General features: G+C 41.8%; 1 protein-coding gene across 1 annotated transcript; it reads right to left on the minus strand.

Moving 5' to 3' along the window:
* Positions 1-1,158: 1,158 nt before the first annotated feature.
* On the minus strand, positions 1,159-11,463 carry LOC120723062. The gene is made up of 15 exons (XM_040014356.1): positions 11,302-11,463; positions 9,406-9,682; positions 8,681-8,756; positions 7,518-8,328; positions 6,703-6,837; positions 6,435-6,564; positions 6,223-6,351; positions 5,110-5,214; positions 4,518-4,681; positions 4,278-4,428; positions 2,688-3,254; positions 2,115-2,221; positions 1,817-1,937; positions 1,640-1,740; positions 1,159-1,350 (listed from the first exon to the last, which is right to left on the minus strand). Exons 2-15 carry the CDS (start codon positions 9,674-9,676, stop codon positions 1,186-1,188), a joined length of 3,033 nt encoding a protein of 1,010 aa, XP_039870290.1. The 5' UTR covers positions 9,677-9,682; positions 11,302-11,463; the 3' UTR covers positions 1,159-1,185.
* Positions 11,464-13,111: the final 1,648 nt, after the last annotated feature.

A 13,111-nucleotide genomic window follows, 5' to 3' on the forward strand; every position in this document is an offset into this window, starting at 1 on the left:
TACTCCTGTGCTCATCAATATATTGTGTTCACACTACAGACCTAACACAGGGGCTGAGGTCTGGATTCCTACAATGTGTTGTTGGATTTCTGGTGGGGAGCGGCTCAGGCTGGGTGTAGGTTATGACATTGGTTTAACACAGCAGTATAAGCTAAGTACTGGGGTTCGGTAAGGTAACGGACATGTAAGTAGTCATTAAGTACAAATTACAGTTTATTTTTGCAGTTGATTCGGTTTGTTTGTGCATCTTTACCAGCTGTGGGACTTTGCACAACCTCAAAGCGGTCATCATTTCAGGTCTGGATCTGGGAGATTTTGAAGGGATCCTTTACCATAGTTTGAAGGATAGGATATTTTGTGTTACAGCTACAAAAATACATAAAAATATCACACTAAAAGAACAAAAATGAGAAATTGTGTTGGGATTCCTTGAGGAAAAAAACAAAACAAAAAGCGGATCCTGTGCATACTCAGTTCATGTGTGGCATGGAGGGAATTTTCAGCCTTGGTGGATCTGCAGGAATATGGAGTCTCAGACGGCTCCTGTTAATAATGTGATTCACTGGATTTAAAAACATGTAATCTAATCTAAACACAGGATGGTGAGATTATCACATACAGTCCAGATAGCAGAAATGCAGCAAGGATCTATCGCCATGTAAAAGGTAGGTCAAAATCAGCATGAGCCAACCTGCCCAGGCTGCTGCTGTCAGTGGGATAACATGGGGAATGTTTTCTTGGTCTCTTTCTGCCAGCATATTACCAACAATCACCAGTCACACTGGAAGGAGTCATCTTCTAATGGTTCCTTCATCTTAAATGTGGTTTTATGAATATGAGACTGAATTCAGACGACCTACGTTGACGTAGTCATAACCAGCAAGTCTGAATCCAGAAGAACAACTCTGGCAACACAGGAAGTAAACTGAGGCTGTTGGGTAGCAAAGAGAGGGCCTACCTGAACCCAGTGTGGTGTTCCTAATAAAGTGCTTGATTGGTATCTTTGTTTTTCCCGTGTTTAAGCTTTTTTGCCCATTTTTCTGTCAAAATGGATTATATATGTTGAGCTATGTGTAAATGCACTGAGAAAAGTTTTAAAGTGCTTAAAAGCTTTTCCCAATGGAAAAAACAAATGAAATTAGTGCAAAAGACCAAAACAACAACAGAGAACAGAAAATATCCGTCTCATTCTCGAAGTTCGAGCTTGCCGTCTCTGACTCTCCACCTCCAGTGCTGGCATCTGTCAGGAGCAGGAACACAGCGAAGCCACAGACCAGACTCTCTGATCTCTCGTTCAAAGGACACCGTCTTCCTGTCCAGAGTCTCCAAAGTGAAGGCTTTCCCTGAGATCTGAGCGACAGGTGTAATTATTCATGTGGATTCTGGCTGACTGGGTGTCAGATGTATTTGCAAAGTGGTAATGATAATTTAGTATATTTGTTCTTTCATTAGATAGTTACAGATTTAAATCTAAACTTCCCCAATTTTGTTCTTTAACTGTACTTCGGGACATTTCACTTTCTGTTCCGGAAATAAGAAAAGAGAAAAAAAGCAAACCAAAATACACTTTGAGGAAACAAAACAGAAACCTCGGTCTGATGGCCAAAAGGTTTCTGGACATCTTAAAACTCTCTCATACCTGATCACTAATGCCTATGGCAACATGGCCCACTTTGATCCGCCTACGTTCGCGTATCCTCAAACACTTGCCCTCGGGGTCCTCTATCCAGATATCGATACCTGCAAATGTCAGAGCATTAGAAAAATTCTGCCAACAGCCCTCGATCAGCACGGAGGTGCGTCCCTGCCATCTTACCCTCAAAGCACTGTGAGGACGGCCGATTGGCTAAAGCTAACCACTCCAAGCACGCATCAGTCTGACTGTTGCAGGAGGAAAAGATGCCAGAGCTGAGGTCATCAGACGAGTGATCAGAGTCCTAAAAATAAGAAAGAAGATTTTCTTTTGTGGAGGATTTTGTTTTGTACATAAATGTAAACATGAAGCATGCATACTCATGTCTCATGTCTGGTTTCTAAACGCTAAGATGGCGAAGACTTTGCAAACCAGTAAGTGACGTCAAGGTTGGCTACATCCCTCGTGCACGGGTACTCACCTTCTCTGAGGCATCTATCTGCGATGTGTCAGAGCAGCTGAAGCAGGATGGTGGTTCATCTCGAGGTTCAGGGGACGGGGTCTTGATTCTGGTACCTTTAGTCACATCTAGTAAAGGACAACATGTTAAAAGTTTCTGTTATTAGCGGACACTGATGAGGCTTTGACAACCTTGTCTGAAACAAGCCAAGTTAGCTCCAGTCCCTTTAAACCGACTTTGTTTGATTAGCTGTGCCCATAAACAAAACATTTGAAGATCATGTGGATGTGTGCCTGAAATGACCATATTAGGGATATCTTGTCTCTGTGACATCATGCAGAACCAAGAGTTTAAAAATGCATGAAAACGAGTGTTTATTGCAGTCTGAAGCTGGAATTTTGGGATTAGGTTTACATAAACAGACTACGAACTGCAAATAAATGACAGAATAACAGAAAGAGGATAATATGTCCCATTTAAAAGTGTATCTTTGAATATGACACGAAGAACAAAGAGCTCTGTAACCTCACCTGAGCCACATTTATAATAATAATATGATTCGGGGCTTTAGTAATGAGTTGTTTTATGACTCACCATCTCTGAGGTATTCCAGCTCTGCTTCTGATCCCCATGAATTCTCTTCTATCTGGTGACTTTTTTGCAGTAAAGGGAAAAGGCCTCGGAGAGCACGAAGATACTCCGTGGACTCGGTAGAATCCCACTCTTCCTCCTCCTCTTCATCTCCTTCCTCTTCCCAATCCCCCTCATAGTCCTTGTCAGTTTTCAGCCACTTCTCCTGAATATATTCGTCCTCCGCCATGTATATATCTACCTCTGAATCAGACCCAGTCTTCCAGTCTTTGTCATTTGTGATGTAATCATCCTGCAGTGGTTTTGGCTCAGAGTCCCACTCCCCAGTTAAGCAAAATGTCTCCAACTCAGATTCTTTGTCTGAGTTTCCTTCTGACCAGTCGTTGCTGTCCTCGTCTACTGCTGCAGTTCTCCAGGGGCTCACCCAGTACATAGCAGGTGCTGAGCCAGTATGTGATGGTTTATTCTGAATCTGATGGGACAAAGAGCAGCGAGCGTCTTCATTCTGGTTCTGGACATGATACAGTTTTTCACAGGCGCTTTTCATGGACCAAGAACTCAGACCTCCAACTGTGGAGAAAATAATTTGCAGTGTCACAATATGCTTAAAATACTTGGCATCTATAGACAGCTGAGTCCCTTCTTTGGCAAAAAGTGGATTTGGATACAGGTCCTATTTTATTTTCCTCAGGAGATACTCCCTCTTGGAGATATTATATAATCTGTTTTCTTTGTTTTACCAAATCATCTTTATTTATAAAGCACTTTAACACAAAGTGCTGTACATGCAAATAGCATAAGCAAAGTAAAAATAAAATAAAAATAAGATAAAATAAGATAAAATAAATAACTAAATAACGCAAATAAAATAAAACATATTGAGTCAAAAATTGAGTCAACCCCCTTAAACAGTGCCAAAGGCTTCAGCGAATAAATATGTTTTAAGGAAACTTTTAAACTCAGAAAGAGAAGAGGCCTGTGTAACGTGCAAGAGCAGATCATTCCACGACTTTGGAGCAGCTACAGCAAAAGGTCACCTTTAAATTTATACTTAGTTTTCGGTACCTTAAGGAGCTGCTGATTGGCGGACCTAAGGGAACGGGCAGGTGTATATGGTTGTAGTAGCTCTGAGAGGTGGGGGGCCAGGCCACTAAGAGATTTAAAAACTAATAAGAGAATTTTAAAAGCAATCCTAAAATGTACAGGTAGCCAGTGGAGTGAAATTAAAATGGGTGTAATGCGCTCAGACTTTTTTGTTCCAGTTAAAAGGGGTGCTCCAGCATTTTGCACAACCTGCAGACGCCTAATGGATGCATCACTAACCCCACAATAAAATGCGTTACAATAATCCAGCCTACATGTAACAAAGGCATGGATTACTGGATTACTGTCTCAAAAAGCTGTTTTGATAAGATGGGCTTTATTTTGGCTAATTTTATGTGTTTGGTGATTACATGCAGCTTTTCTCTAAAGGCTTGTATCGTGATTTAAACTCATTTTAGTTTGTGGGCCATGATTTCACTGCTCTCACAACTCTAATGTAATATAAACTGTACACACTTAAATGATTAGAAGATCATAAGGTGCATGGACCTGCTCTGAGGGCCTTGGTGGTTTTCTTCCTGAGCTCAGTTGCTGACGCTCTTCTTTCGGGGTCCTTCTGGAGTCCGGCCCTGAACACTTTAGCTGTGAAGTTGTTACACTTGGATGGCACCTCCCACAGAGGCGGAGGCTCATTGACAATCTAAAACAGATGAATACGCAAGTGTGGTTTTGTCCCATTCAGCCTGTAACTGTCTGATTTTCCACAAACAGCAAATAAGAGATTTTTACCTGGAGACACAGTGGATGGGAATAGTAACGTATCCATGGCTGGCATCCATTGAGCATGTGCAGTAGCATACAACAGCTGCTCCACACATCCGCCTTGGCACAGGGTTGATCCCCTCGTGCCACCTCAGGGGCCATGTGGGTCTCTGTGCCGGGGAATGCAGCTCCTACATTCACAAACGTTAAATGAATTGAAAGTCTTTAAACTCAAAAAGCCACTCACAACGATGCAGAGGTCAAAATATGTCCAGCGTTGTGGTTAATAATCAAATACTGGGAAGACTGTTGCAAATCTTTGAATGCTAACACGGTAGGCTAAGAGTATTGCATGCTATCTTTTAAAGTTATGAATGTTTAAAGGTTGAAAGATGATGGTGAAAGGCAGATTTATTCATTGAAAACTCCTTTTTGTGTATTTATGGGAGCCTAAGCAGTAGATCATTTCACAAGTAGATTTTAAAAAGACCGACAGTTTGCTGTGATATATATGTATGTGTTTTAATTAGATCAATAAAAATCATGGTGTTTGAACCAAAATGTTAGTCATCTGTAAACTGCACCATAGTTTATTTCAGACTTTTGAGGATCAACTTACCCCTGAAATTCTTGGTGCTCCATCCACTGTCATCTAAAGTCTCTGAGAGACCAAAGTCACAGAGGAATGTGTCTCTGCAGTCTGCAGACAGCAGCACATTGTCAACTGGAATAAGATCAACACGCAGGATTCAGTGGGACAGCTTGTTTTCATTGGGTGCTCATTATGAAACAGTTGACTGAGAAGCAGGAGGCTGTCAGAGGCTGTAAGAGTGATGGGTGCATGGGGGGCTAAAGCGTGAACGGCCATCTCGAGGTCGAATGAGGTACCATCTACAAAAAAAGCACAGGAACTTTGTGCTACCTGATATGATGAGAGCGGGTAATTTGACAGATGTATGATGAGCGAAGCTTTTAGACATGAGCTCAGAGCACAATAGAGGGGCCTAATGTGAGCAAACCCCTCCTGCTCAATCGTATGAGCAGGGATTACCGAGGGTTTAGGGGTGAGGTGTCCCTTTAGGATTAGGTACCATCACAGGAGATGTTAGCTGACAGCACAACCACCAGCTTGAGGCTTCGCTGGGCTCTTTTCTCTGTATGTTCTACTGATTATATAAAATCTCTGCAAAGGTACTTTGGGGTCTCACAAAAAACTCGGGGTAGAGTTTAGCACGTCTTATCTCAGTAGAAAGATACTCCAAAACAAGTAAAAGTCTCCATTGCAAGTTAAAGTCAAAATGAGCCTAAATAATGTGTATAATGAACTAAAGATAAAAGTACTACCTATATACTTGTGTCCTTTATTTTTTAGCAACTTCTATAAATTAAGAAAAAGATTTTGCTATAAAATGCACGTCCTAAAAATAAAGCATGACATCATTATTGTTTTTATCTACTCAGTGAATAATGCAAAGAGGCCAGACGCTTGTAGCTCCTGCTTCTCAGTGTTTTCTTTTAATGATTATTTTTAAGAGTATTTGCTGATATTTTTTTACTTCCTCAAGTAAAATGCCTGAATACGTCCGCATACACCTGCACATTTGATTTATCCTATATATAAAATGATTGGGACCACACTGGTCACTCTAAAATGTCCAGAGGGTTTGAATTCTCTTAATTTCTGCATATTATCATTCAGATCTAAGTCATTATACAAAAACAGAACACATACCTTTGACATCCAAATGAACCACCCTTCTCTGGTGTAGGTGTTCTAGCGCCCCCAGTGTTTGATGAAGGTAATGCAGGGCCAGATCTTCAGGTAGGCAGTTCATCTCCTTTAGAAGCTGGGCTAAACAAGCTGATGGGGTTTGGGAGAGTATGATTACTCTCTCAGACTGCTCAGATGGTTTTTATGCAGTTTGTAGCGTGTGGTTAGGTTACCTGGCTTCAGGTCCATGAGGAGAACGACGTTAAGCCCCTCCCTCACAGCTCCAAAGAGCTCCACGACTCGAGGAGAGTTCAGAGCACTCCATGTGCTCACCTCCTCGCTGCTGAAATGACTCAGTGGAATCTGAGAAGAACGGCCAACAATGAGCTAAATAACAGAAATCAGTTTAAATAAAATCAGCATGTCAGCTCTCGGGAGTTTAAACCTCCCGGGTGGAGCACATCTGGATTGTAATGACTGACTCAGCGGATCTTGGCTTACCCTCTTGGCAGCACATTTGAAGCCAGTGCTTCTGTCACGAACGCAGAACACATCACCATATGATCCATTCTGGATGTGATGAAGGACAAAGTATTCCTCTCCCTCTCTGTACTGACAACTGCTGGGCTGGAGATGCTTGATGAAACAAAGAGAGAAAAAAGGAAACGAGTTACATCACAAATCCCCCATAAAAAAAACCTTTCACAGCCAGTCTTCCTCATTTAAGCGCTGAAATCCCAGATGAGCCTTCCCTTCAGGCCACTTCACCTACCTCACCACCAGTATTCAAATCTAGACCAAGTTACTGCTAACAGTTCTTCATCCTGGCGTTGTTCCCGCTGGTGCAGAGGCCGCTCTTCAGCAAAGGTTTCTCCATTTGGAGAACTGCTAACAGTAAGTTACCTTATTTATTTTTATTTTTTTATTGATTTCTTTTGGCTCATAACTTTTATTGTATTTTAAATGTGTCTTTAGCTTCTAAACATTCACATCTTGTACACGAAGTAAAAGTTTCCACCTTTATGTGGTGAAACGTCTGCATTCAGAGTTTTAGATGTCACAGATTTTTACACTTTATTTATTTTTTACTAAATTATGAATTAAAAACTTTGTTATTCATTATTGTTGGTTAAAGTGAAATTTTTACTTAAATTCGAGTCCTTGTGAAACGCTACGAGGTAACCTGATGTGCATCTCCTTAGAAGCTGAACCAAATGCTGCACTGATGCAGCCTGCAGCGACTGAATACTACTGCTTCTGCTGTCTACTGTCCATAAACAAAAACAGTGTGGATAGACTGGATGTGAATGTCTTACGTCATGAAATATGAGTCCTTCGTTTGCAGGTTTCGATGTTTTCCAGCTGTTTAGGATCTGTTTGATGAAATCTCTGCAGAAAGCTGAAACAAGCAGCTTTGGTATGTGTGCCACTTTGCCCCTCAGCTCATCTAAAACTGTGTCACTCATGTCATCAAACCCAAAGGAACACTGGGATGTATTCTCAGTGCTGAGGCTGTGGGAATACTCTGAATTTCCCAGTGGGTTTTGCACACTTCCTCTAGAGTCAGAATTCCATCCTGCATTGGAGGAAGGGGTAAATCCAGACACATACATGAGGTCAAAGGTCGACATGATGCCTTGTGTGCCAACATCGACGTCATAAGACGAGTCTGAGTCGCTTTCATGAGTGCGAACGGAGTCAGAATCAGAGCCCGAGCCTCCTCCGTGGTCGGTGCTGGATGTGTCTTCTGTATCTACGGATCTGCATTGGTCCTCTGACGGCGACGCCTCCTCTGATCTCCTCACACAGTCACAAACGTCTGCACAGCTGCAGCTGTCACACATGCACGAGTCTCTGCAGGGGTCTGAGGCCGAGTCAGTAAACTGAGGAGGAGGAGGTATGATTTCAGCTGATGAAGTCGTCTCTCTGTCTGCTGATTTCAGCCAATCAATCTCCTGCACCCACAGACCCTGGATGATAGGAGGCTCCTCCCCTTCCTCCAGGCTCTGTGTGGTTCTGGTTTTCCGGCGCTGTTTTCTCTGGAGGTGGTAGCGCGGGAATTTGGTGGCTGTTTCAAAGTTCTCATCATCTGAGTCGCTCACAAAGGCGGCTTCCTTACCGAGAGTCCTGCAAATGAGAAGAAGTATGAAGATTTGGTTTCTCACACAGAAAGCTTAATGCTTTCTTTAAAATCCAGCTGATCACAATGTTGTTTGGAGCACATGAGTTATTTAAAGTGCAGGAAGAGGTCATTGTCTCATGCACACAGAAAAAGCACAGCTAAAACCTTGTTACTGTCTATGAATACAAATATGTAGCTGGTCATGAGCACAAAAGCTTCCTTCATACCCAGGCACATAAAGAACCCTGAACCCTCACGTACAAGCTAAATGGAAGCCATATAATACCTGTAACCTATATTTTTGGCCATGGAGGGCATTTAAGCCTGTGCACAGGTAATGTGTGTTGTGTTCTTTACCTGTGCTTTTGGAGGAGGCGAGACTGAGAGTAGGGGCACTGAGTGTTGGTCGGGCTGAACTCCTGGAAGTCTTCTCCTGGGACAGAGAAACAGTAAGAGTTAGAGTTAGAGAAGTCTCGTTGTGGATTAAAGTTCATAAACGTGATTTGAAAATGTGTAAATGGAGAAAAAGCCTGGACCTTTTAACTGGTCCATGTGCTACAACTGCATGCTTCCATTCAGAGGTGTAACAGTAAAAATGTTGTCTTCGGTTTTTCTGCATTCCTCTCTGGAAGCTTTTAGCTGCTATTATGTCATTTTGCACAACAGGAGCTAATGCACCATTTCTTTAATACACCTACTTGTTAGTGAACATTAGTGATCTTCGGTTGCATAAGCAGCTGTTCTGCAAACCTGAAAAGTGCTGATGTACAACTCAAAACAATTATAGGTAATTGAAAACCTTTAAGCCTGTTTTAGTCATTACTCTTTAAAAGCAAGATCAAAGCCCTTTGATTAAAGAAGTACTCATCTTGTGCTGACATGAAGTCTTTTGGCCCCTCAGGGCTTGCATTAAGTCTTGTGCAGCCCCATGATAGACTGGAGACTTGTGCTGGATGTACTCTACATGTGCTTTCATTGTGTGTTTTTTTTAACCAAAGTAATAGAAGGATGCAAGTAGCTAAGACAAAAAGGAAAACAATGTAAAACAGTCCTGACTCAGATCTGATCTCAGTCTTACTTACGCTCAGCCTGCGCGACTATAGAAACACACGGATTCTCCTCGGAAACTTCACGCCCCTGTGTGACAACATGCTTGGCTGTGCCGCGCTGCATCACTCGACTCAGGTGGGGGCCGATGGCTTGGACCAGCGAGTCCTTCTCCTCCTCGCATCCCTGATTGTCGTCCACTTTGGTGAGAAACGAGATCTCAGATCCGCCGGCCACGATGATGAAGGGTGTGCTGGAGTTAAACAACCGAGGTATGGCCATGTCTCTGTCGCTGTCGGTCGGCATCTAGAACTGGAGGAGAGAAGGAGATGGAAAAATACGTTTAAAAGAAGAGAAACCAAACCAGTAAGCTTCATACGGAGTATTTTGAAGTAAGTCAGATCCTACTAAAAACCCTGGTGTGGATAACTTGGCCACACAGAATGGACCCTGTTCTTTTAGCATTTTAAAGGTGTGTGTTTGCACCATGTAGAATAATGTTAAGAGACTGTGTGCGCGGATAAATGATGGATACATTTGTTTTTTCTTGGCGATAAAATGTCTGAGAATAACCAAAGTTAGCAGGTTTCATCCTGAATATTTGAATATAATTTGGTCCCCAACCCTCGTAGTGAATGGGGAGATATTTTTCTTGCTTGGCTGCTGATAAGTTAGAGTATAAGGAAGCTATATGCTTTAAAAAGACTTCTAACAAGGTTAGAAGCATTTTATGATCAGTAGGCCTGTCTAAGAAAACTAATATGTGAGCTTTTTGAGCGGCAGCAGATGCAAATGCTTATCCCTAAATCTGCTTTAATTTTATACAAGAACAAAATAATAGACTGAGTTTGCTTTTTCGTTATAATCGACTGTTTAGGGACAACACCTGCACAGGTAAGGAGTTTAACCACTTGGGGTCACTATAGATCAGATTTTTTAGGTGCTGCTCAGCTCATTTCTTTCCCTGGTGTGCAGATGGATCCATTCGTTTTTTTGTAAAACATATGAATCATCATCTAAAGCCAGGAGTTGTCCTATAATAAAATGATCAGGAATACTGTATACTGTACGGAAATGTGTGATGTTGGATATCTTTTCTGTTTTTATTTCAACAGTTGGAACCACTGAGAAATATGTATGAAGAAATATGTGTATATGTTTTATTTTTTCATTAATTATTTAAATATCTATCCTACATTTTTATGTTAAGCAGGGAAACTATTTCATTCTTATATCCTTAATTATACAACCCTAGTTTTGTCATATTTACACAAGATATGGCAGATATGATATGACAAATACCGGGTTGTAATATCAGGCAGTAATTGAGCCTAAAATAATCCTTTATGTCTTACTTTTAGGTTCCTGCAACACAAGAACCCTGATTAATTCAGCCGTAGTAGAAACCACTGATTTGTAGCTGACAAGCACTTTAATGTGGTGGCATTTGCCGTGGCGGGGTGTGAATGAAGGGACACCGGTTGTAAGCCCGACAAGGTGAATATAAATAGCGCACAGAGGGGCGGTTGCATGCCTTCCACTGAGGCTGTCCAGCTGTCAAAGTCTCTCTTCCTCAGGGCTCGCCATGTTGACAGCGAATACAGGGGGATCAAAACAGACACTCTTCCCACTCACAGAGGCCACACTTGTCCTGGAAGTGCTCGCACAGAGCCTGCGTGAATGGATACCTGAAGAGCTTTACTTTGATAATATGGAATTAACCAGGCTTTATCTACAGATGAGCTTCATCTAAGAGCCAATCAGACTTTCAGGACATGCAAGATCGACATGTTAGACTCTGGAAATGCTGCAACTATCACTAAACTTTCCATCAGCCTCAAACGTCCTTCTTACTCTGTGACCTGACAGTGAGGACACCTCCAGCCCAGCAAAGTCTGACTCAAACATCCAGTCACAGCAGAGCACATTACCTTAGGAGCTCAGTCAGCTGGTCTCGGGTTCAGCTGAAATCCTGCAGAAGAGATCGAGGTTTCCTCTCGTGACTCCTTCTGTCTTCTGCTGTCTGTCCGTTCTGTGTTATTATGTGTTTGTTAGTTTCCAAGTGTAACTTACCGGCTTTCTGCCCCCACAGGCCCTGCTGATTGGCTGACCATGTGTGTGAGTTACGAGCTCTTGCACCTCTGTCACCCGGGCCCACCCACTCGCCCACACCAGCCTCAAACACGCTTCATGGATTCCGTAGCTGTCCTCGATGACACTTGGGTCTTAAACCCACTCCAAGTGTCACAGTTTAAAGCCAAATTCCCACTGTTCAGCTCTAAGCCTCAGTATGACGGCTCTTATTTTCAATAAAAAAGATGTAGAGCAAGAGAAGCATTGTTTTCCACCAATAGAAACGTGTCCCCTGTGCTTAAGAAGTTGTGAGGGCTCAGAAATGCTGGAAAAAATCAAAATAAAACGCCAAATTTCAGCCCACCCATATGTGGGGCCTATAACTGGTTTCATTAAGGGGTGGATCGGGTGATCTCAGGCGACCTCATTGATATGCTGCTGTGGGTTTCCCATGATGCACTGAGACCACATAGAAACCTGCCCTGTGGTGAATTGGAGCTGCACAAATACAATAAAATTAAACTGAATGAAATCTTTAAAATCTTTTGTGTATTGTGGTGAAGAAAACCATGCAGCTTAATCAGCAGTTTCATAATAAAGGTACTGATGATGATTTAATAATTAAATAGAGATGTTGTGTAAATAATGCACATATTAAGATGCTGTGAAGAATTGTGTAATTATTGTTTTGTACAGTTATGCATACGAACTCTTTTCCCACCTGTATACACAACCTTGGAGTTAATTTGCTGAAAAGGTGAAAAAGAAATCATAGTAGAAATCATACTTTGTATAAACGTAAGAATCAAATTGAGGCTCATCTTGTTATTTGGTGACAGACTGTTCAGAACCAAAAAAGAAGACAAAATCAAATTGTTGATAAATTGAACCCTATTGTTGATATGATGTCCTTACATACACACACACACTGATATCTGTTTGTGTATAGAGTTAAAGAATGATTGCATAACATATTTGAAGTTACACTTGTAAAAAAAAGCTCAGTTTCTTCTGTCCCTTGACAACTGGACGGTGCATTCCTGTGTGAATTAGTAAAATACCATAGGAGGGAGTGCGCTATGTGTGTGATTTGGGTGGAGGGTCCCTCTCCCTGGCAACACGTGAATGGAATCAGAGGTCGACCAATTGTGAGGCTGTGCAGAAAGTTTCCTCGCGCGTCACTGGGTTACTGTCACTCCAGTCCTCGCTGCTGTTGGTGGGTCGAATCAGCTATACATAGAAGTGAAAAGCCTCGTTGAGGCTGTTTCAGCGTCTTCATTTCTCATTCACTGATGGAAATAATGAATCAGTGCCAATGAGGGCAAACCATAAAACCTGTTTTTATGTAATCAGGATCTATTAAAAATAATTTTTTACCACTTTCTGGGGCAAAACTGGAGAGGACTGAGCGCAGTCATAAACAGAAACTCTGCACAGGTGCCGTGGGAAACCTGAGTTAAGTGGTACTTGTGGAGAGTTTGCACTTACTGGTAAATGCAGGCCAGTAGTTAAACTTTAACCTGATTCATTTTCAGTTTTCTTCTTTTTTGGGTAAAAAACAATCCTTGAAATGGTAATAAAAGAGTATTCTCACCAAAGTTGAATTTAACAAGTTTTATTTTGATGGAAATTAAATGTTCAGACTTTTACTAAATTTTATTTGATTAA

Source organism: Simochromis diagramma, unplaced genomic scaffold (genome assembly GCF_900408965.1).
Source record: "Simochromis diagramma unplaced genomic scaffold, fSimDia1.1 OVJJ01000669.1, whole genome shotgun sequence".
NCBI lineage: Eukaryota > Metazoa > Chordata > Actinopteri > Cichliformes > Cichlidae > Simochromis > Simochromis diagramma.